The 24080-nt window shown below is 49.1% G+C and overlaps 2 protein-coding genes across 2 annotated transcripts; one reads left to right on the top strand and one right to left on the bottom strand.

The window, feature by feature from the left end:
* Positions 1–1376: 1376 nt before the first annotated feature.
* On the top strand, positions 1377–14122 carry PHKG2 (phosphorylase kinase catalytic subunit gamma 2). Its single transcript, XM_060256625.1, has 10 exons — positions 1377–1498; positions 5031–5161; positions 8255–8430; positions 8942–8996; positions 10168–10233; positions 10363–10526; positions 10727–10817; positions 12089–12242; positions 12484–12609; positions 13206–14122. The coding sequence occupies exons 2-10, from the start codon at positions 5067–5069 to the stop codon at positions 13488–13490; spliced, it is 1212 nt and encodes a 403-aa protein (XP_060112608.1). The 5' UTR covers positions 1377–1498; positions 5031–5066; the 3' UTR covers positions 13491–14122.
* Positions 14123–15492: 1370 nt separating this feature from the next.
* On the bottom strand, positions 15493–23897 carry CFAP119 (cilia and flagella associated protein 119). The gene is made up of 9 exons (XM_060256628.1): positions 23637–23897; positions 21498–21529; positions 20758–20823; positions 18320–18489; positions 17551–17621; positions 17326–17442; positions 17003–17057; positions 15824–15904; positions 15493–15708 (listed from the first exon to the last, which is right to left on the bottom strand). The coding sequence occupies exons 1-9, from the start codon at positions 23697–23699 to the stop codon at positions 15530–15532; spliced, it is 834 nt and encodes a 277-aa protein (XP_060112611.1). The 5' UTR covers positions 23700–23897; the 3' UTR covers positions 15493–15529.
* Between the last annotated feature and the right edge of the window lie 183 nt (positions 23898–24080).

Genomic DNA, 24080 nt, shown 5'->3' with positions numbered 1-24080 from the left:
GCTGAAGTTGGGGGTGCGGTCAGTTAAAAGGCTGATTGCTGGGTGGGAAGGAGAGAAAGAAGTAGGGAATGGTGAGGATATGAGAGGAAGGGGCTACCATGAGGTCAGTGTGTTCCCCAGTGTACAGCTGAACCTTGTCCAGCCCAGCAGCTGAAACAGTATAGGCTTTTCCTAATGAGAGAGGGGGGGGGGGGGTGGGACTAAAGATGGAAGCAGATAAATCCAGGTGGGCAGCTGTGTTGGTCTGAAGCTGTAGAACAAAGTTTGAATCCAGTGACATCTTTAAGGCCAACAAAGTTTAATTCTGGGTAGCAGTTTCTGTGTGCATGCACACTTCCTCAGATACACAGAAGTGGAAATTAACCATAGATTGGTAGGTAGGTAGACAGACACACAGATGCCTACCTAGGCGAACAGCAAATTACCATACAACCTAATGAAGCTGAAAGCGGAAGCTGGGTTTTCAGGTAGCGGGCTTGAGGTTGACTCAGCCTTCCATCCTTCCGAGGTCGGTCAAATGAGTACCCAGCTTGCTGGGGGGAAAGTGTCGATGACTGGGGAACGCAATGGCAAACCATTTTCTGCCTGTGAAAACGTGAAAGCAACATCACCGCAGAGTCGGAAACGACTGGTGCTTGCACAGGGGACCTTTCCTTTTTCCTAATGAAGATGTTTCGACATAGGCAAAGGCCAAACAGCTGCATGCAGCTATGGGGGCTGCCATAGAGGAGGCAAAGGGAAGTGTGTGGGTGTGGAGGGGTGTCTCTCCACTGGCCTCTGTTCTGCTGCCTGTGCCCCCCCCCTTGCCGCTATAATACCAGCTAGGAGTGGAGGTGGCGGTTTGGAATCCTGAGGCCAGGCTGAGGGCCAGGGGTCACCTTGGGTCACCGGCCTTCAGGCCACTGGAGGCGAGTCCCTGTGTGGTCATGTGACTGGGAAGCGGCAGAAGGCGGAAACAAACGGTGACCTCACTCTAACCTTTCCTTTCGCCGATTGTGAAACCCCGAATAACCTTTCTCTTCAGCATCCGCCCTTTCCCCACTTCTGATTGGCTGCCGCCTTGTTCAGCCTTCGGCTTTCGAGCACCGCCTCCTCAAATCTAACCGCCCATTGAGTGACTTTTGTGTCAAGTATAAACGCTCCCGCCTCCGAGATTTTCCTATTGGTTTTTCCGTTTTCCCCTCCTTCCTTGTAGCGTATAGGAAACGGTCGCTTCCTTCTTTCATCGCCGCTTTTTTGTTCGCCTCGATTTTGATTCGCTCCTACCCTAAACAGCCCGCCCTGTCCTTCCGCCTCCTTCTCAGCTCTCTTTTCATAGGACGCTGCTTTCGCCAGTCTCCGCTTTCCTCCCCTTTTTTCTTTGGCCGATTGGTCTTTGGGCCCGTCGTTCCCTGCTGCATTCGAAGACCGCGGACCAATCAGAGAGGGAAAAGGCGGAGCTTGGGAGTCGCCGGTTGCCGCGGGGTCATTCGCTCAGTCCCAATTAAGGCGCCGCCTGGTGAGGATCTCGGGGAGTGAATGCGCATGTGTATTTTGGGGTGGGGATAGGAAAGGGGTCGAGGGCGGGGGGAAGAACTTCAGAATGCGTTTGGTGGGCTTGGAGTCCCGCAGCCTGTTTTTTTTTTTCTAGGCAAAGGCCCTGCGGTCGAAGCGGGCAGCACCTCTGAGCATGAGCAGAGTGCCGGCTCCTCGTCATTAAGCAGCCATGGATCAGCTCCTAGGGTTTGGGAAGGGAAGATTTCCAGGCTAGAGGGAATTTGCCTTTCAGGGGTGCTTACCTCGACCCCTACATGCTTCATAATGTTGTTAATCACTATTTAGATACTGCTTTCCGTAAGCATTCAAAGAGCGTCACTTCACTGTCATATTCTATTGATACGTTATAAACTCAGTCCTAAAGCTTAACCATGCTGCTGGGTAAGATTGCTGTAACTCTGTATGGTTCTCTGGCTTTTCTCCTGAAATACTACGTTTGGTGTACAGTTAGATCAAATTGAGACAACAGGGAAATTAAAACCAGTGTGGGGACAAAGGAATGGCAACCATTGAAAATAGAAGGCTGTGTTTACAGGAACTGGAGCTCGCTGAACAAGGCAGGAAGGCCAATATTTCCTGTTCGGAGAGGCTTGCAATTACAGCAAGTGGCCAGTAGGAGGAACTTTGCTAGGCTGTCATGTGTGCCGCCGGTTCTACTGGACGCGGGATGTGTGTGGGGGGGTGGAGAGCAGCTTCCCCCACCCCGGTTCTTCCTTCCTCTTACTGACAAATGCTATCAACCCTCTGGCATTCTTGGCTTGTAGGGCCACTGTCAGATAACAGCTGGGTCAATGGATCAGGTCCCCTCCTCTGGTTTTTTTCACAGGACCGGATTTTATTTATTCATTACATATGCCCCAGTTTTCTTGCCAGTGGGGACCCAAAGCAACTTACAAGGTTCTCCCACCCAGGGCTTTTTTTGTAGCAGGAACTCCTTTGCATATTAGGCCACACAACCCTGATGTAGCCAATCCTCCAAGATTGGAGGATTGTTCATTACACTAGGCCAGGGGTGGCCAAACTTTCTTAATGTAAGAGCCGCATAGAATGAATGTCAGATGTTTGAGAGCCACAAGACATGAACATCAGATGTTTGTGGGAAGGAAGGAAACTAGATGGGGAGAGAGATATGGAAAGAAAACAACTTTAACTTTTAATGCATTCTCCAAGCCACTGGCTGGCTTGGCTTGGAGAAGTGATTTAAAGAGACAAATTTCCTTCTCCAAGCCAGCCAGTGGAGCAGTGGAGGCTTAAAGAGCCACACAATGTGTGTGAAAGAGCCACATGTGGCTCCCGAGCCACAATTTGGCCACTCCTGCACTAGGCCCTGCACTAAGAGCCCTGTAAGCTCTTGGAGGACTGGCTACATCAGGGGTGTGTGGCTTAATATGCAAAGGAGTTGCTACTACAAAAAATGCTCTGTGTCCCTTCGTTTTATCTTCACAATAACCCAGTCAAGGAGGCTAGGCTGAGAGTATGTGACTGGCCCAAAGTCACCCAACAAGCTTCCGTGGCAGAGTGTGGGATTCAAACATGGCTTTCCCGGATCGTCGTCCAACACTAATAGCTAAGCCACAGAGGCCTGTGGGTATTTTTTTTGGAGGGGGGTGTTGAAATAGTGGATTTCAGGGGTTTGGGGATCTTGTGGGAGAGACTGGATATTTCAGGTCCTGTCGTCTGGATTGTTTCTGGATTTTCGTACCTTAGTGTTTAACCTGGGCCGTCAAAGGAGAGATTCTGTTTCTGCTTCCCCAGTCTACTTGCCTTCAGTGCATGTTTGTGGTTTTTGACGGTGGGCTGGGTTGGTGTTGGAACGGATGTCAGTACCACTCTGGGGTGTATGTATAAGTGCCATCAAGTCCTAGCTGAATTATGTTGCCCCCAGCAAGGGGCTTTTGAGGCAAGTGAGAAGCAGGGGTGGGTTTGCTATTGCCTTTCTCTGCAGTCTTCCTCGGAGGTCTCCCATCCAAGTACTAACCAAGGCTGACCCTGCTTAGCTTCTGAGATCTGAAGAGATTGGGCTATACCAGGGGTGGCCAAATTGTGGCTCGGGAGCCACATGTGGCTCTTTCACACATATGCTGTGGCTCTCTACTGCCATATCGACTGACTTGGATAAAGCATTTCTCTCTTTAAATCACTTCTCCAAGCCAAGCCAGTCAGCAACTTGGAGAATGCAGTTAAAATTGCTTTCTTTCCCCCCTCCCTCCTCCTCCTTCCCCATCTATTTCCTGCCTGCCTGTCTTGTGGCTCTCAAACGTCTGACGTTCATTCTGTGTGGCTCTTACGTTTAGCAAGTTTGGCCACCCCTGAGCTATACCATGCCACCTTCCCATACAGTACAACACTTATGGCTAAAGTGTAAAACTGGCAAACTCACTCATGTCAAATCTCACAATCTGGGTTGTCCTAAATCTCATGGGACTTGACCTAATGAGACCTGGGCTGAAATCCCTGCTCCGCTATGAAAGTTAGTGGATAGCATTTGGCAAGTCTCTGTCCTTTGGCCTAGTCTCCCTAACAGGGTTGTTGTGAGGCTTGAACGCTGCTCAGAGCTCCTTGACTTCGAAAGAAATAGATGGGGGCTGGAATTTGTCCCATCCCTGCATCCACTGAGGCAGGATGGTAGGCTAGATTTGGGTCTTCAGTGAAGTTACGAACCAATGGCTGCTCTGACGGTGCTGCTTTAGGATTCCTCTTTGATGGGGGGCGGGTGGGTGTACATTCTTTCCACTTAGCAGGACTTTGCACCTGTGGCATTGCTGTGAGGGCTCATCTTGTCAGATCTCAGAAATTAAACAGGGTCGCTCTGATTAGTTCTTGGAGGGGAGGCCATAAAGGAAGTCCAGGGCTGCTGTGTGGAAAGCAGGCAAAGGCAAGCCACCTCTGAGCATCTCTTGCCTTGAAAAGCCTACAGGGTTGTCCTAAGTCAGCTGCGACTTGATGGCACTTTCCACCACCAGTCTGTTGATGTTCACTCTGTCTGAGGGTCCAAAAAAGGATCCTCATCAAAAGATGCGGCTCGCACAGGTGTCGGGTGTTGCTCAAGTCAAGAGAGAGAGCTCTTCTGCCTGATTAAACAATGCGGCCAAATCTGCACTAGACCTTTAACCCTGGTCCAGCCCTTTCCCCAAACTGGCATTCTACACTAGAATCATGGAATCATAGAAACCAACTCTATGACTTTATGATTCTGGGATTCTAGCATAGAAAATCAGGCTTGGGGACAGGGATGACAAATCTAGTGCGAGATTGGCCTCGAAGTGCTGACCGGTATGTCTTCTTCAGCCACTTCACCCAACAGCCCTCTCTGCTTCTTGCCTTTACTGCCTTATTTGCCCTCTCCGAAGCCCTACACTGTGTTCCTTCCCAGCCTCTCTCCCCAGTCGTCTTCAGAGGTGGAGGCAAGCTGTATGTGCTTGACGTGGAATAATTTGCCCTGGTGACACCCAGCAGTTTGAAAACGTCTCCTCTGGACTCCTCTGGCTTTTCAGGTCTCCTCTCCGCATCCCCTCCACTCCTGTGGCAGGATGACCCGGGACGTGGGCCTTGATGACGAACTCCCAGACTGGGCTGGAGCGAAGGAGTTTTACCAGAAGTATGATCCTAAGGACGTCATTGGCAGGTATAGTGTGGGCAAGGATGGGGAGGAGGAAATCGTGTCAGAGGGGCATGGCGAGTCAGCTTCTGTGGAGTGGCTCTATTTACAACTGCAACAGTTGTCAGTATCTAAATATAACCCTGTTGCACTAACAGCTTCAGAATCTCCCTACATTTTGGAAACTCTCATTGAATCAATGCGGAAATTGAAACCTGCAATACTGGTTTAGAAATATTTGGTGCTGATCCATAAATATGATGTGTGAAGTCCCAGAAAGGAATGGAATAAGGAACCAGATTGACTATTTTTTTGCTAAAGCCATGGAGTATTGCCCTACATTTTGTACCTGTTCTGTGGGCCTTCAGCTGCGACTTATTCAGAACTTATGTTTAGGGTATACTGGACACCTCATCCCTTTGTAGTAAAGGACTCAGTAAAGTGCCTAATTTCTGGTGCTGTAACTTATAGGACATATATGCCTTGGGCCTGTCCTGTTATTCCCTCTTTGAAGGAGGAAGAAATTACTCGTATCAGTTTGGTATTCTGTATTTATTGATCCTTGACTGAGGATTTTACAACCTTATTGGCATTTAAACGTTTGGCATATAGTTGACAATTGCACTTGCACACATTTGGAAACTAAAATTACTGAGCAGTCAGGTTAGAACTGATAAAAGGAAGTACTTCTTCACCCAAAGGGTGATTAACACATGGAATTCACTGCCACAGGAGGTGGTGGCAGCTACAAGCATAGCCAGCTTCAAGAGGGGATTGGATAAGCATATGGAGCAGAGGTCCATCAGTGGCTATTAGCCACAGCATATTGATGGAACTCTCTGTCTGGGACACTGATGCTGTATATTCTGAGTGCTTGGGGGGGCACAGTGGGAGGACTTCTAGTGTCCTGGCCCCACTGATGGACCTCCTGGTGGCACTTGGGGTTTTTTGGCCACTGTGTGACACAGAGCGTTGGACTGGATGGGCCATTGGCCTGATTCAACATGGCTTCTCTTATGTTCTTAAACGTTTCATAGATGCTAATCTTTAAACTTAACATGACTGTTGCTACATTTTGATATAATTTTTATTGTTTTCTGGTTGGGATTAAATAATTTTAGAGGGTTTTTTTCCCAAGGATGGGTATGGAGTGAGAGGATTTCCCTCTGTTTCTAAAATCTGCTACCTTGACATTTCAGAACTTTGATCTCTCTTTTGCTACCACCCCTATAAGCCCCATGCTTTGTGGTGGGCACAGGCTGCACCACAGCGCAAGCAACCCTCGATAGCACTGGGCATGGCTGATATTGGAACTCTCTGAAAACCCTTTGCCAGGCTTAGCACACAAAATGGAGTCTGACAACACTCTGGTCCAGCTGGTCCAGCTCTCAGCAATGTTGTGACCTCTAGGCACAGCACATACAAGCCTTTAGCGATGCAGATAAGGATGCCTCCATCTCCTTTATCTCTGGCTAAAGTGTGGTCCCTGGGCTTGAAGAGAAAGCAAGCACCTAGCTAACCTAATCATCCTCTCAGCCTCCAGGAAATGCATAAACTAAAAAAGTATTTCACTTGAATCTCTGTCCTCCCATCAAACCTATCTTTGGTCAGTAACACCTTCAGGTGTATCTGTCTCAATATTTCCCACCAACACACTGTTCTCAACTCCCAATTCTCCTGCTCCCAATTCTCCTACTCCTGCTCCACAATATTAATTGCTCTCTTGCTCCCCTTTGAATAATCTAATCATCCCGCCCATCTTTCATTATTCTCCCATCACCTTTCTGGAATGGGCTATCAACACCTAGTAAAGGTAAAGGTAGTCCTCTGTGCGAACACCAGTCATTTTTGACTCTGGGGTGACGTTGCTTTCACGTTTTCATGGCAGAGTTTTTAAGGGGTGGTTTGCCATTGCCTTCCCCAGTCATCTATACTTTCCCCCCAGCAAGCTGGGTACTCATTTTACCTCCCTCGGAAGGATGGAAGGCTGAGTCAACCTCGAGCCGGCTACCTGAACCAGCTTTCGCTGGGATTGAACTCAGGTCGTGAGCAGAGGGGTCGGACTGCAATATTGCAGCTTTACCATTCTGCGCCACGGGGCTCTTCTTCAACACCTAGTAGGTAGACCCAAACCCATCATCCTGGCTTCCTGTGACCCTTTGTCTGTCTCAGCAGCACCCAGCTGCTCTTCTTTGCATACATTGTCTCACAGCCCCATAATCTAATCATGCATTGTTCCAAGGAACATCCTGACCCACTTACGCCTCGAGATATATTTTTGCCTACTTAAAGAGGCACTCAGAACATGCTGTGTGTGTCTCATCTTGCTTCAGACTTGTACCCCCAAACTGTTTGGGTCCCTTCCACAGTAGAGCACTGACTGTTCTGCTTCTTTGCTCCATGAACTTTCACACTGCAGGCAGGTAACTTATCAACCTCTTTCCCCCACGAATCTTACTAAGAACGTAAGAGAAGCCATGTTGGATCAGGCCAGTGGCCCTTCCAGTCCAACACTCTGTGTCACACAGTGGCCCAAAAAACCCCCACCCAAGTGCCATCAGGAGGTTCACAAGTGGGGCTAGAAGCCCTTCCACTTTGCCACCCCCCCCCAAAGCACCAAAAATACAGAGCATCACTGCCCCAGACAGAGAGTTCCAACAATACGCTGTGGCTAATAGCCACTGATGGACCTCTGCTCCATATTTTTATCCAATCCCCTCTTGAAGCTGGCTATGCTTGTAGCTGCCACCACCTCCTGTGGCAGTGAATTCCACATGTTAATCACCCTTTGGGTGAAGAAGTACTTCCTTTTATCCCTATCCACTCCGCTAAAAGCCTGTCTTTCTGGTGTTCTTGTTTTTTGTGTTAGTTTAATTGTGTGGGTTTTTTTAAATTATATTACTTTCGTTTTTAATAAAATCCTTTTCTCTAGTCAATTCATTTGGTCATTTCAAAGTTTATTTCTCTCTGGATTATTACCGGTATACACTTTGTGGGAATCTTGCTCCTAAATAGCTCTACCTCAGTCTACATCTGCTGATTTCCCTCATAAAAAAAGAGGAGGTCCTTAGCATTTCTAGGAACTCTCCCTCTCTGCTGTTTGTTTGTGCTTCCTTGCAGGGGTGTGAGCAGTGTGGTCCGGCGCTGCATCCACAAACAGACAGGCCAGGAGTATGCGGTAAAGATTATCGAGCTAACCCCGGAGCGCATGACCCCCCAGCAGCTGGAGGAGGTGCGCCTGTCTACAGGCAAAGAGATTGAGATTTTGCGGCAGGTCTCCGGTCATCCCTACATCAGTGAGTCATGACTCTTTGCAACCATAGCCCTCTCCCCCACGTGAAACATCAATATTCTCCCTAACGTAGTGCTGAACAGGCTTAACCCTGACTCTCGTCATCTAGCCATTTCACTCCAGTGCTTCTAATTGCAGGATCCATCCCAGTATTCTCGTAGTGACATCTCACATCCGTAGTACTGCTGTGTTGTCTCATCCCTCAAACTCCCAAGATCAGCACTGTGGTCTGTAATTCACCCCTTTATCAATGAGTTGCCCCGAATCCTGCTTAATTATGGTAATTTGGCCCCACAAAAGATATCCCCCTCCTCCTTGTTATAGCAAATGATGAACAGTGACTGGTCTGTACGTTGCTGTTTTCCTTACTGGACATCTCTTCATTGTTTTGTGGGCTTCCACTGGGTTGTAATGCTTGTGTTCTGTCAGTGCTGTTTTTGTTTCCTTGGGTATGCTGAAGGAAACAATGCCACAGCTGCTCAGTCCCTCCTCTCTTTATTTTCTTTTCCCTCCAGTTACTCTTATAGATTCCTATGAGTCATCCACCTTCATGTTCCTGGTATTTGACTTGTAAGTAACAATCCACTGAAAACAGGAGCTGGGATGGGAAATAGCCTTTCCAGCTGTTGCAGGTGCTGGCTTCATCAAGGGTGCTGCTTCCCTTTGCATGCTGTTGGGCACTGGCTTCTTCTGACTCAGAGATCAGGGCTACTAGAATAATGTATGAGGCAGCCTTCAGAGAGGGAGCTGGGAGTGAGGCTGGGAGGAGAAATTGTATTTGTAGGTGGCGCAGAGTGGTAACGCTGCAGTACTGCAGACCAAGCTATGCTCCCAACCTGAGTTTGATCCCGGTGGAAGCTGGGTTCAGGTAGCTGGTTCAAGGTTGACTCAGCCTTCCTTCCTTCCGGGGTCGGTCAAATGAGTACCCAGCTTGCTGGGGGGAAAGTGTAGATGACTGGGGAAGGCAATGGCAAACCACCCCATAAAAAGTCTGCCGTGAAAATGTTGTAAAAGCAGCGTCACCCCAGAGTTGAAAACAACTGGTGTTTGCACGGGGGACTACCTTTACCTTTAGGAGGCAATAATTACTGGAAAGGGGAGGGCACCTGGTATGTGCTGGGATTCCCAGATTCTGTGGGCTGAACTGATGTTTCTTTCAGACCCACCCTACTGTGTGCTTACTGCTTCTCCTTTGTACCTTACTTAATGTTCAGTCAACACAACTGTCGATAATCTACGATTTTTTACACCGTGCCTTTCAAGGCAAATAGCCCTGCCAAAATGCCCCTTAATAAGCCTGTATCTAAGGTGAGATTTGAACCCAAATCTTCCTGAACTTGTCATTAGCCCTTTGGCTTTCCCCCCTAAAGTGTCATTGAGTTTTGCAGAGAGGAAGAGTCTGATTCTCTCCTCTGTGCTGCAGCAAGCATAGACAGCTTCAAGAGGGGATTGGATAGACATATGGAGCAGAGGTCCATTAGTGGCTATTAGCCACAGCATATTGATGGAACTCTCTGTCTGGGGCAGTGATGCTCTGTATTCTTGGTGCTTGGGGGAGGCAACAGTGGGAGGGCTTCTAGTGTCCTGGCCCCACTGGTGGACCTCCGGATGGCACCTGGGTTTTTTGGCCACTGTGTGACACAGAGTGCTGGACAGGATGGGCCATGGACTTATCCAACATGGCTTCTCTAAGAAAGTTGTTGCAAGTGGATTTACCCCAGGTCCTGTGTTCCCTCTGCAGGATGAGGCGTGGAGAGCTTTTTGACTATCTTACCGAGAAGGTGACCCTTAGTGAGAAAGAGACCAGGTAAGGGGTCCTTCTGATTGAATCCAGACCTGCCTGCTCCAGCCCCCTTCTGCTTTCTGCTGTGGGCCTCTGATGCCGGTAGGAGCGAGGGGATGCACAGGAGACAAGGCTCTGCTTCCTCTCTCGCAGGTGCATCATGCGAGCCCTTTTGGAGGCCGTGAGCTACCTTCACGCGAACAACATCATCCATCGGGACCTCAAGCCCGAGAACATTCTCATGGACGACCAGCTAAACATCAAGCTCTCCGATTTTGGCTTCTCCTGCCACCTGGAGCCAGGAGAGAAACTGCGAGGTGGAGAAGAGTGGACGGGCCAGGTTGGGGAGGGGGATGGAGGCCCATTCTGCACCATAAGGCCAGCCTTATGGGTGGGGGGGGGGGTTGCATGCCCATGTCTGTCTTCCTGCTAACAGAATCTCTGAACTAAGATGTGGACAGGAGGGGCACTGGGCCTCTGAGTTTTCTCAACATCTGTTTCCCAAATCCCCTGACAGAACTCTGTGGAACTCCTGGCTACTTGGCCCCAGAGATCCTTAAATGCTCCATGGACGAGACTCACTCTGGCTATGGGAAGGAGGTGGACCTGTGAGTGACATGAAGTCCTGTCCTTGGAGGGAAGGATGTGGAGGAGGGCCTCTGGGGAGGCGGGAGTCAAGGAATGGCCGGTTGCCATGACAGGAACTTGGAGTAGGCCCCAGGCTCTTAGGCTGATTCTGGGAAGGTTTTATTTTTTTGGGGAGGGGGGTGCCAGTCAGTGTTCACTCTGAGCTGAGTTAGTGTGAGCTAGCTCACAAGTTTTTAGCCTTCAGCTTGCACAATTTTTATCATAACTCAGGAAAAATGGCCCCAGAGCCAACTAAGTTATGCCAGTAGCTCACAACTTTAATGCCAGTCGCTCATGCTCACAAGACTTCACAGCTTTGAGGGAATATTGCCAGTATATTTGCCTTCTAAGCCTGTCTGTCTCCTCTAACTAAGTCTACTCTGAGTCCTGAGCTTGTGATCTGAAGAGAATCCTAAATTCCTGGACAATGTTTTACAGCTGGTGATACAGATACCACTGCAGACCATGCAAAATTTTTGGTGCAGTGGTAAAGCTGCAATACTGCAGTCCAAGCTCTCCACTCACGACCTGAGTTTGATCCCAGTGGAAGCTGGGTTCTGGTAGCTGGCTTAAGGTTGACTTAGCCTTCTATCCTTCCGAGGTCGGTAAAATGAGTACCCAGCTTGCTGGGGGGAAAGTGTAGATGACGGGGAAGGCAATGGCAAACCACCCCATTAAAAAAGTCTGCCGTGAAAACGCCGTGATGTGGCAGCACCCCAGAGTCGGACACAACTGGTACTTTCACATTTACCTTTCCTTTATTCTGAAAGCGGCAAACTTTGCAGTTTTTAAAAACCATTTGACAGGGGTTTTTTTTAACCCCTTGATGAAGCCTCAGAACGCAAGCTTGGGAGTCATGGTACACCTGACAAGTTCAGGGAGAGGTGATCCGTTTGTATGGGAGGTTTTGGGGTACGGAATGTATGTACCTCTGGCTGTCCTAAAGGGATCAAAACCCCTTCTTTTTACCCTGGGCCCAGTCCTAGGCTGCGGTCAGCACCAGCGAGGTCTAGTAGTTCATCAGAAGTGGCCTGCTGGATTTGCCTTCATGATTAGCCAGAATGCTGACAGCATGACGTTATTCAGAAGGGGCATCTTCTTAAAAAACAAAACAACCCCCCCCCCACCAAATTCTGAAACAGTTGAGATTCTAAAAAACTGTCAAAGTTGTATGCAGTGCTCATCAGGCTGCTGCCGCTCTCTCAACTGTTTTTTGAATGTAAGAGACCTTTCTCTTCTCCCCACATCCCAGCTGGGCCTGCGGAGTCATCTTCTTTACCCTCCTGGCTGGCTCCCCCCCTTTCTGGCACCGCAAGCAAATGCTGATGCTTCGGATGATCATGGAGGGGCAGTACCAGTTTGGTTCTCCGGAATGGGATGACCGGTCCGATACAGTCAAGGACCTGGTAAGATGATACACGTGAATCCCAGCTTATCTTACCTGCTGCAGTACCTAGGGCACTGTGTATGTGGTCGTGTCCACCTCACCCCCATCCAGGAAAGCCAAATCCTTGTGACTGGAATTCAGTGAAAAGGCTCAGAAAGTAATTGCAGATCTCTTTGGCCAAGCCACCCTTTGTAATGACATTTGCCTAACCCACAGCCTGCCTCTGTTCCCCCCAGCACCTCCTAACTTGTCTCTTCCAGATCTCTCGATTGTTGCAAGTGGACCCAGTGCAACGCTTGACCGCTGAGCAGGCGCTCCAGCACTCGTTCTTCCAGCGCTGCGGCAGCCGTGAGCTCCAGCACTTCAGCCCCTTCCACAAATTCAGAGTAAGCCTCTCCTTTTTATTTATTTACTTTGCCCCACCCTCAGATCCATTATCTATTGGACTCTGCCAGTCACTGCTCTGATTCAGCCCTTCTGCAAAAGGATGAACTCTTGTAGGGTTGTTTTCTCCTACTGCCCAACATCCCTGCATTTATCTCCCAGCCTTTGTCTTGGCTCCAGTGCTGTCTTCTGTCTCTCCCTGCTCTTGTTGGCTGGAACTTTCATCTTCTACAGAAAATGGAAATCTTTCCTGTTGGTGGTTTTGCATGCATTTCCCATACAGATTTAATTGAAGAGTAACCATTAGTTAAATTAATTAAATCCTACTGGTTTTCTGAACGCTGTAGAGCTCTTTCTCCCCTCCCCTTTTCTCTTCTCCTATGCTCTCACAATTGAACCAGACTGGTGTCTGTTCTGAGCACGTAACACTTCTTGAGACAGGGGCGTATCTGTATGTTGGGAGGGGACAGAAAGGAGAAGAGCATGAAGAGAGACCGCTTTTCCCCCATCCAGCTTTCCAGCATTTGTTTGCTTCCCACTTAAGAAGCCGCTTGTGCTACTTGTTGCTTGAGATTATTCCCTCCTCTCTCCATGGCAGGTGGCCGCGTGGACGGTCAGGGCCTCCATCCGCATATTCTCCAACTACCGACGGGTGCGGCCGGTCACCAAGGAGCTGCTGATGTCCGACCCTTACGGGCTCAAGGGGGTGCGCAAACTGATCGATGCCTGCGCCTTCCGCATCTACGGACACTGGGTCAAGAAGGGCGAGCAGCAGAACCGGGCCGCTCTCTTTGAAAACGTCCCCAAGGCCATCCAGCTGGTCTTGCTCAGCGGAGAGGGAGAGGAGCCCCCGTCAGCTGCCGTGGACGACCTTCCCAACTAGAGACCAGATTGCCACTCCTGGGACAACTGGGATCGCAGGGTCTCTGAAAGCCGTGGAGGAGGAAGGAGGGAGCTGCTTGGAGAACGGCTCCCCCCCCCCCTTCCTGGCGGACTGGCAAGTTGTGGAGACCTCTTGGGAGGGGAACATTTGCCCTTGCATGCAAAGGGGTCCAACCCTGTGGGGAACCAGGGAACTTGCCTTCAGGATCACGGGGTCCTGAGCATGTAGCCGGCAGGAGTGAGGGACCTTAGATCTGCCTGGAGCCAAGAACACAGAGTGTCCATATTGTTTGGAGATGTTAGGGTTACAGAGATGTGGGGGGGCCGTGGGGGGAGGGAGGGGTGTGTGGCAGTGACTTTTTCTACATCTCTTCCCACAGCGAGGAGATACCCCGTCTCCCACCCATTCCAGCTGCCAAATTCCCCTACTGCTGTGTGAATGGATGTCGTGTATGGTCAATGCTGGTTGGCTGCTGGCCCAGAGGGGATGGGAGGAGGTACCAGGACTGGACACTGCAGCCCTCTGCTTCTCTGCTAAAGGGAACTGGGTTGGGCCCTTCTGTCTGCCTCTTTGTTTGCATCCCCCACCTCTGCCTGTGTCGTCATTGGAATAAAAATGGAAATGTGGCCCAAGCTGATGGCTGATCATTCCTAGAAGCGAGGGGGTGGGGTTAATGCTCTCTGTAGGGAATGGGACCAGAGGATAGAGAGAGAATTTTTCCAGCAGCACAAAGCAATCCCCAAAGAGTACACAAGGCGGTTAGGGCAGAGGGAGTGCAGTGAGCGAAGGGAGTGTGGTGGTGAGCAATACTCCCTCTAGGTTGTGGAGTCTCGTGAGCAAAAATTCTATTTTGTGAGCTACTGGCATTAAAGTCGCGAGCTACTGCATAAATCAGTTTGCTCTGGGGCTGTTTTTCCTGAGCTGAGACAAAAATGTGTGAGCGGGAGGCTAAAGCAAGTTCACACCAACTCAGTTTACGTGGAACACTGGTGGTGAGATGTGCCAGGTGCTAGAGGGAGAGCATTCCACCTGAAAGCACAGGATGGGAATGCTGCTGAGCCAAAGTAACCTTAAGGAGGAGCACCTTGTCTTCTTCGCCTTTGGCAACCAGTCTAGTTGAACGTTTCATCATGGGCACTAACCAATAGGTGCCTGTGCCCTTACCATGTTGAATGGGGGGGGGACGTGATGCAGAAGTCCCAAAAGAGTTCTTCTTCCTCCAGGAAATGGTCTGGATCTCAAGCAGCAACTGATAAGTCTGGAAAACTCCTGAATGTTTTCAGAAAACATTCCCAGGGAACCTAGCATTTTAGTAATTCCGTAGCGCAGGGGTGGCCAATGGTAGCTCTCCAGATTTTTTTTTTTGCCTACAACTCCCATCAGCCCCAGCCATTGACCAGCCAGCATGGTCAGTGGCTGGGGCTGATGGAGTTGTAGGCAAAAAACATCTGGAGAGTTACCGTTGGCCACCCCTGCTGTAGAGGACGATCCCTCCAGTATGTCACACTTCTAAAACCCATCTCCCTCATCACTCTTTATTGAATGCCTTAAGTGTGAGTTCAGAGTGAAGAAGATCAAATAAAATACAAGCAGAAGGGAGGGGGAGAAGAGAAATGAAGACTGTGGGAGGGAGAATAAAGAGCAAGATTTGCAGCCCTTGATACTGAGAAGCCAAATGCTGCACTTGTTGGTCACAGTTGTGCAAACCTTCCTCCCTTCTGATTAAGATTGGCAGTTCTGGGAAATACCTGGAGATTTTCAAGGCGGAGCCTGAGGAGGGTGGGGCTTGGGGAGGGGAGGGGCTTCAATGGGACATAGTGCCATGCAGCCCACCGTCCAAAGTGGGCATTTTCTGAAGGTGAACTGATCTCTGCTGTCTACTAGCGAGAGATCTTCAGCCCCCACCTGGGAGTTGGCAAGCCTACTTCCGATGCGCAACAAAAGGCTTAGGGAGGGTCCTTTGCAACCTCTGCCGTGCCGGAAGAAAAGAAGGGCACCAACCTGCTTTCAAAATATTTATTCTCCCTTCCTCTGCAGGCTCACTTCTTCTTGCCCTTGCCGGGCCCCTTGCTGCTGCTGGGCCCCTTCTCGAGCTGCGACAGCTTGCTGCTGAACTGCTCCTCTGCGGCCCGCAGGCGCTGCTCCACCACCAGCCGCAGCTGGGCCAGTTCCTGGTTGAGCTGGGCTGAGATGTACTCCCGCAGAGTGGCAGTGGGGTCTAGAGAGAGGGGGGGACGGGGTGAAGGAGCGCCCCCCGGTGGGTGCCTGAGGTGAAGCCAAGCCCCTGCAAAGTCACGTGGCGTTCGGGGCTCTAAGCCGCCCATCTTTCTTACCTTGCTCGGCTGCCGGGGCTTCCTCACTCTCCTCCTGCAGAGGTGACAAGGGAGACTCCCTGCTCTCGGCTGGCTCCTCCACTGTAGGAAAGAGGGAGGTTGAAGGCTTGGAAAGAGGGATGCAGGAGGGGGGATGGTACTCCTTCAGCTGAAGCGAGCTCCAGATGCGTCATGGCTGATGGAAACCTTCATTCATCGAAGCCTGAGCTAATAGCCCCTTGCGGGACGATGTGCCTTTCTATTTTGTAGGAGCTCAAGGCAGTTTACAATGTAAATAATAAAACCCGCGCAAACCACTGGCTAATGCCATTCTTTAAAACTGCTGGGAGGCAGAAGAGCTAGTCAGATGGGCCATGAATCCAACTGTCTCCAGGTGTTCCCTAAACATCAAGGGTGATGGGGCCAGGCACACCTGCCATGGGAGGTTAGGTTCTGTCATCGTGGTGCTGCCACTGAAAAGGCCCTCTCTTGTGTATCCAACCAAAGGAGCTACTTTGGTCAATGGGACAGTCAGGAGGGGTTAGTTCCTGGGCAGGAACATATGAAAGAAGATGGTACTTTAGATGCCCTGGTCCCAAGCCATGTAGGGCTTTAAAAGTCATAATCAACACCTTTTCGCTCCTTGTGGCCCAGTTCAAAGAAAGAGCGATGGTATCCCAAAAGGGGGGAGGGTGCGCAAGCATTACCTGTGGAAGGCCTGAAGTTATTGGAATCTACCAAATTGTTTTAATATGTTTTAATTGTTATACTGTTTAAGGTTTAAATGAGTTAATGCCCAATATTTGTAAATGTTTTTATTTCTGTAAGCCGCCCTGAGCCTGCTTTGGCGGGGAGGGCAGGATATAAATCCAATAAAATGAATCAATCAATCAATCAATCTCCAGGCCTTGGGATCTTCCACTGAAAAGATCTCAGTGGATTCCAGGCAAGACCTTTCTCTGCTTGAAGCCTGGGAGAGTGGATGCCAGTCAGAATGTAGAGGATACTGATCAAGAAATACTGGCTGACTTTGCATAAAGGAGCTTTATACATTGAAGTATTTCCTGTCCTCGTATGGTGGTTGTGACTGATCAAGACCCTCCAGTGATCTTCAGTCTCCTAACCTCCTAAGAAAGGTGCAGAAGTGTGCTGCAGGTTCAAAAAGTGGTTGTGGGAGACATCCCCCTCCCTCTCTTTTACCTTCCTCTTTGGCCTCTGGCATCCCAATATAGGTGAAGGATAGATCCAACCGCACCTAGAGTAGGAAGGAGATGGAGGGTTCAGGGCACGATTGTGAGACAGAAGGTCTAATCTATTGATTTCCTTGGTCTGTTATTTTGTAGTCCCATGTTATAAAGGCTTTTTGCTGTGTCCATGAGGGCTGGAAGCTTGTACGGGAGGCAACATTACACAACTTGTGGCACAGCATGTCTAGAAGCCAATGCCGTTTGCCTCCCAGGCTGAAGAAGGAAGACAGGAGGCCCCTCTTGCACCCTCTGAGATGACCGGAGAGGTTGCTTTACCTGCGGAGTGAAAGCATATTTGTAAAGTTTGAAGTGCCGGAAGTAGGTGTTGATCACGTAATCGGTTATGAGCACCAGCTGGTCTTGATTGAAGAGATCGATACTGAAGGGAGGTCTCTGTAGGGGGAACAGAAAAGGAGGTGGGCAGGAAGATGCCACTATTTCCCCCAAACAGGCATTGTTGTGGAGAGACCTTCCTGCCTTGCCTGGCACAAGGGCACTCACCCGGATGGAATGGCAGAAAACCAGTTCGGTGAAGTAGTTGTAGCATTCCTCCACGTTCGGTAGCGGTGTTTCTGCAGGGGTGGGGGAAGAGTCAGGGGTGAGCAGAGGAGCCGACTAGGGTTCTGCCCCTTCCTTCCACGATCCCTCATGTTCAACTCTGGTCCTTCCCCTAAAGCCCAGTTCTCAGCTGGTGGACCAGAAGGTCCACTTCCGGTCAGTTTGGTGTACTGGTTAAGTGCGTAGACTCTTATGTGGGAGAACCCACTCCTCCACTTGCAGCTTCTGGAATGGCCTTAGGTCCTCCATAGCTCTCGCAGGAGTTGTCCTTGAAAGGGCAGCTGCCGTGAGAGTCCTCTCAGCCCCACCCTCTCAGGGTGTCTGTTGTGGGGGAGGAAGGTAAAGGAGATTGTGAGCTGCTCTGAGACTCTTAGATTCAGCGTGGAGGGCAGGATATAAATCCAATATCTTCTTCTTGATACTTTTTCTCCCTCTGCTCGCCTGTCACTTGTGATTGCTGGCACTGCTTTGTTTGCTTATGGTCCTGCACACACAGCTGAGACTGGAAAGCTGGGCGTCATCTGGAGCCAGGCTAGGTAAGGAGGAGACGGGGGGAGGGATGCATTTCCAGCCTCTCACACTTCACCCTGGCCTGCAGAATCTGCACTCCATGATGGAGCCCTCCCAACCACCATGGACAATGTCAAGTAAGCATCATCCCCTAGTCCTCCTTCCCCTACCGCAGCATTGCCCCCCCCCCCGGTCTCCTTACCCACGCAGGCCTCATGCGTGTCCTTCACAATGGAAAAGAAGGCAGAGGTCTGTTCCCGGTTGAATCCCTGCTCCCGGCAGAACTGGATGGAATAGAAGTACAGATCCAACAAGATGGCGGAGCGCGGGTTTGACTGGAAATCCTGCAGGTCGAACAACTCCGAGAGGAGACTGACCAAGAGGAAGGAATGGGGAAGGAATTATTACAGGCATGCTTCTTTTAATGCAGAATTCTTCCAGCCTCCCATTTCCTTGTCCTCTTTCTGATGAGGGTTGGCCCTAGTTTTGCACGACCTACTGCAATAATTGCACGCGGCTGAAAACACAGAAGGGATTATTGACCTTTGAGTTTACTGCTGGTCCTGACGCTCGAAGTCTCTCTAAACCAGGGGTGGCCACATATTGTGTGGCTCTCAAAGCCCCCACCACCCTGTTGGCCAGCTTGGAGAAGGCATTTGTCTCTTTAAATCTCTTCTGCAAGCCAAGCCAGACAACGGCTTGGAGAATGCATTTAAAGTTAATGTTGCTTTCTTTTCACCTCTCCCTTGCTCCTCCCTCCCCATCTATTTTGTTCCCTCCTTCCTTGCAGCTCTCAAACATCTGACGTTTATTCTATGTGGCTCTTACATTACGCAAGTTTGGCCACCCCTGCTCTAAACCCACGTACACAGAACGTTATTGGTTGTTTCGCTCGCAGTATCAACAGTTTTCAAGACTCTATGATCTCTCTCTTCCCACCCAGGATGTTTTTTCTTGTCCTGTACAGTCTGATCCTGCTTGAGCTTACTCCCAAGTCAATCTGCCTAGGCTTGCAGCTTTACTCTCCAGATCCATTCACCATCTCCCTGGGACTGTTTGGTCTGGAGAAGAGGAGATTGAGGGGGGACATGACAGCCGTCACAAAGGAGGGCAAGGAGCTCTTTATGTTGGCAGCAGAGAATTTAAGGTACCGACTGGATATTAGGGGAAAAAACATTTTAAGGTCAGAGTGCTTCAATAGCAGAATCAGCTCCCTAGGGAGATAGAGCTCCCTCTCACTGCAGTCTTCAAGCAGTGGCTGGACAAATACTTGTCAGGGATGCTCTAAGCCAAGGGTGGCCAAAGTTGCTTAACATAAGAGCCAAATAGAATAAATGTCAGATGCTTGAGAGCCGCAAGACATGAACATCAGATGCTCGAGAGCTGGGAGGGAGTGAGGGAGGAAGGAAAACAGATGGGGGGATGGAGAGGTGGAAAGAAAGCAACTTTTAACTTTAAATGCATTCTTCAAGCCACTGGCTGGCTTGGCGAAGTGATTTAAGGAGACAAATGCCTTCTCCGTGCCAGCTGACAGGGCAGTGGGGGCTTCGAGAGCCACACCAGATGTGTGAAAGAACCACATGTGGCTCCTGAGCCACAGTTTGGCCACCCCTGCTCTAAGCCAGCCCTGCATTAAGCAGGGGGTTGAACTAGATGGCCTGTATGGCCCCTTCCAACTCTGATTCTATGAGATCCTACAGAGCATGGGACGGGGCTGTCTCAGCTGCAGTGCCTTCTCCAGGAACTGGGTCCAGCCCTTTCATTTTGTTTTTCCTTTGCTTGGCTATCAGAAGTTTTACTCCAAAGGAAGTGATCTGATGATCTATTCTCGTGTCAGTATTGTTGATTTTGGGTTACAACTGATTCTGCAGTGGAAAGACTGTTCTTTAAACAAATCAGTGTTCATCACACGACAAAGGATTTAATAACATGTATTGTGCTACTGTAAGCATGAGTAAGGCTCAAGGAAGCGGATGAGTTGCCTGGCCTTTCACTGGGCGTACAGGTTCCTTGGGAAACTGGATCTCACACTCTCAAAGGATAGAAGGCCAAGCCAAGCCTTCTTCAGGTTGGGTAGTCCTGCTAGCACGGAGCAGGGTTCCAGCGCTTGGGAAGAATCCCTGTTGTACTCAACACTATCCTTTTGAGAGTGTGAGATCCAGTTTTCCAAGGAACCTGTACTCCAGGGATAAAGGCTGCTGTTGCTGCTTGAGACACCTGAATAGGACTCTACATACGCAGCTGAAGTCGTGACCGCTGGGGTGTGAAAAATTAGTGCGCAAACCTGCATTTTGTATAGGGCTAGCGGGCAATCATGCATTTTTCTGTATGCTATCTTTCTTGGCTATGCACAGAACTGTATATGAACATAATCGGATTTTGCATTCGTATGGCCAACATGTGTATCGTGGTAGAAAATGTCAAGTCACAGCTGACTTATGGTGACCCTGCAGGGTTTCAAGGCAAGAGATGTACCCAGGTGGTTTGCCCTCACTGCCTGCCTCTGCATAGCAACCCAGGACTTCCTCGGTGGTCTCCCATCCAAGTACTGACTAGCTTAGCTTATTACACACACGCGTTTGTATTTTGATATGGGGTGTGCGTTCCTGCTGTGTCTGCGCTTTACCCAATCCCCATCACCTCTTCAGCTCATCGGTGGTTTGGGCCTTGTCAATGAGATCCATGGAGTGAACATCCAGGTATTTCCTGCAGAAGAGGAGAAGAAAGAAAAAAACAAGCAAGTAGAGACAGGTTGGCCACCCTACCCATACAGAGATACATCCACAGGCAGTCCTGAGTGTATCAGAGACCCAGCACCATCAAAAGGCAGGGGCTTCCTTTGCACAAACTAAAATGCATCTGTCTCTGCAGTGGGGTTGGTGTGAGGATTGGCCAGGTACCACCTCTGATAACATAGTAGAGTTTATTGTACTGGTACAGGAGTCAACCCTCTGCTTGAGAGTTGCCAGGAATGAGGTTACAAGGTACAGACAAGTTAGATATACTCAAAATGCATGGGCAACTTCAGCTCTTCCCCACTCTGTTTCTCACAGTAAGCTGTATAACAGTCAGAGACAACACAGTCCTTTGGTTCACACATACCCAAGGCCGCTCAGGTATTCCAAGCAAGGGGGGCATCAGGTCTTCATTCTCATGACAATTAGATAAGCCATGATGTGCAGGCACCAAATCCGGTCATAAAAAACTTCTAAACTACAAATCAATGAGCATCACCTCCCGCCCCCCCTTCTAACCTCAGACTACAATCAAGCAACTGGGTTACACTAAGCATGCAGCAATGTAACACAATATAGCATCTCATGGCAGGACACATCCTGACAACTGGTATTTCCAATGGAAGACAAAGGGATGCCACTTACCACATGCATATCTTTGCTTTGTGCTGCTGAGGCTGAAAGAAAGAGAGAAAACTTTTTAGTAAGCTTTCTCAGTATGGTAAACTTCAGTGAAATTTTTAAATCCAGGTATTTGAGGATGATCATTTCCATTGTGATTCACCGGCTGCAGCTCCAGCCCTGGGTGTCTCTGCCCGAAAAGAAGCCAACTATTAAATAGATGGACCGGGTGTGTGGTGAACTGTTTGGTACATGTTAGACAAAAAGATTGTCAATTAAAAGCCATATTGGTGGATTTCCTAATGAAACAATATTTTTAAAAAATCTTAACTGTGTTTAAAAATTCCACTGATGTTCATTCCGCACAGGGCTTTTTTGGAAGAAAAAGCCCAGCAGGAACCCATTTGCATATTAGGCCACACCCCTTGACACAAGCCAGCTGGAACTGTGTTCCTGTGCGTTCCTACTAAAAAAAAAAGGCCCTAATTCCAGACCATGTGAAGATGGCCACCTGATGGTGGTGGTGAAAAGTTCAAGCCACGGTTGACTTACAGCAACCCCTCGTGGGGGTTTCAGGGCAAGAGATATTCAGAGGTGGTTTGCCATTGCTTGGCTCCATATCACAACCCTCCTATTCCTTGGTGGTCTCCCATCCAAATACCAGCCAGGCCAAGCTTGCTTAGTTTCCAAGATCGGCTGAGATCAGGCTAGCCTAGGCTATATGGGTCATCCTGACAGGACAAGGCATTTTTCAAGATTCTTCAAGAAAAGATGTTTTGATTGACACGGCTCTTCCACATGAATGCAATCTAGGCAGCCACATGCCCATGACATATTCCTTATCCTCTGTGAATTTTCCAAGGAGCCCAGTATTGAAGATATCCATTTTATTCTCACAATTACCCTGTGAGGTAGGATAGACTGAGAAACATTTGTGGAGACTGCCCAGTGAACTTTCATAGCTGAATAAGGATAAGAATAAGCGCACTCCCAGATTCTAGTCCAGCCTCCCTATCTTCTGCAACAGACTGGCTTAGATTTTATCATTATCATTCTAACTACAGAATTCCATTTCCAGAGGCTAGCCATGTTAGACTGGTAAAACAAACCAAAAGGTTTACGGTATCATCGAGACTAACAGACAGACTGTGCAACTCAAGAAAAGCACTAGTTTTTAAGGCACTCTTAAGTCTCCCCCACCACGACCATTTTAACAAATTCTATTGTGTAATTCATTCATTTATACCCCTTCTTTCTCCCCAGTGGGCACCCAAAGCAACTTAAATCATTCTCACTGCCTTCATTTTATTCACACAACGTCCCTGTCAGGTAGGTTAGATTGAGGATGTGAGTGGCAGCCCAAGGTCACCGAAGCAAGTTTCCATGGCATGAGTGAGAATTTAAACCCAGGTCTCTCAATTGCTACTGAGAATTTGAATCCGGGTCTCTCATATGCTAGGCTGACACTCTTAACTACATGTCTGTTAAAATTCCAGAGATAACTGACAACAAAACTCCCTATTTATGAAAACGGAGCAGGTAATTTTTTTTAAATGCATTCCAAGGCAGTGAAAAATCACAATAAAAGAGAGAGTGGTTGGCTGGGAATTGTGTCCTGGACAAATGTCAACTGTTCTTTATTATTCTGAAAAAAGACCCCCCAAAAGTTGGTGTTCTCCCATAACCTTGGCTGTAGCCCATCTTTTGCACTGAGACTCGAGGAAAAACACAAGATATGACAAAGCACAATTCACTCAGTCAAACAGCCTGTGGGACCCCAGCAAAATCTATGAAAATGTGTAATCTGCCTTGAACAGCTGTGAGAAAGGCGGACTACGTAAAATTAAATAAAACCCATACATTCCCTTTTATTAAAACCGACCAAACTAACACCCCATGTTGTTAGTCTTAATGAAACCTATTGTACGGGTTTGGATATTTTAATAATTCTTTATGAGATTTCTCCACTCCCGCTATTCAGCCGAGCCCAAACCGCGCCGATGTGGGGCTTTCTCGGACTCCTCCCTTTTCCACTCAGAGACTTTCTCAGCTGCGGCATTCAACAGGTGAAGCGGGGCTCGTCCCTCCGCAGCGGCACCTGTTGAATTTCGGCCTCCGAGACCGTCGTCAAATTTGTATATTAGTTAGGACCGCCCCTTTCACCTGCGGGAGGGATTCCGGACCCATCACTGCTTGGACCCGTCCGGAACATGAACGCGTTACCATAGCAACCCCGGCTTCAACCAATCCGAATTCAATCTAAGTTTGCCGAATCAGAATGGGCAACGCAGCAAGGGGGCGGAAAATGACGAATGCTTGCGCTCGCTATTAAATAGTGAATATTCAATAAAAGCCTTATATACATATTGACTACACTATAAGGTCGGAAGTGCTAATAAGGTGGGCTCCTTCCAATCTCCATCTGTCTCCACGCGGAGTTACCGCAGAGACACAGAGCAAGCCAATCACAGAGCCTCTGATAGCGCGAACCAATCACAAACGCCAACCATCTCGCTCTCGTTCGCGCTTTACCCAATCCCCGTCTAATTTGTCCCGTCTTCCGCCCGAACGATTCTCAGAGGACTGACCCCGCCTCGTGTGTCGCTT

Source organism: Heteronotia binoei, chromosome 15, assembly GCF_032191835.1.
Source record: "Heteronotia binoei isolate CCM8104 ecotype False Entrance Well chromosome 15, APGP_CSIRO_Hbin_v1, whole genome shotgun sequence".
Taxonomy (NCBI): domain Eukaryota; kingdom Metazoa; phylum Chordata; class Lepidosauria; order Squamata; family Gekkonidae; genus Heteronotia; species Heteronotia binoei.
This window is presented reverse-complemented; position numbering and strand designations above follow the sequence as displayed.

Excerpts from the sequence above, each read along its gene's own strand:
- CFAP119 (XM_060256628.1), bottom strand. The coding sequence starts at position 23,699 with ATGGTAACGCGTTCATGTTCCGGACGGGTCCAAGCAGTGATGGGTCCG. Across the intron at positions 17,058-17,325 it reads AATATGCTTTCACTCCGCAG|GTGCGGTTGGATCTATCCTT; the intron begins GTAAAGCAACCT and ends TTCCTACTCTAG. Across the intron at positions 15,905-17,002 it reads GCCAGAGGCCAAAGAGGAAG|TGGAGGAGCCAGCCGAGAGC; the intron begins GTAAAAGAGAGG and ends TCTTTCCTACAG.
- PHKG2 (XM_060256625.1), top strand. The coding sequence starts at position 5,067 with ATGACCCGGGACGTGGGCCTTGATGACGAACTCCCAGACTGGGCTGGA. Across the intron at positions 10,818-12,088 it reads TATGGGAAGGAGGTGGACCT|CTGGGCCTGCGGAGTCATCT; the intron begins GTGAGTGACATG and ends CCCACATCCCAG. Across the intron at positions 12,610-13,205 it reads GCCCCTTCCACAAATTCAGA|GTGGCCGCGTGGACGGTCAG; the intron begins GTAAGCCTCTCC and ends TCTCCATGGCAG.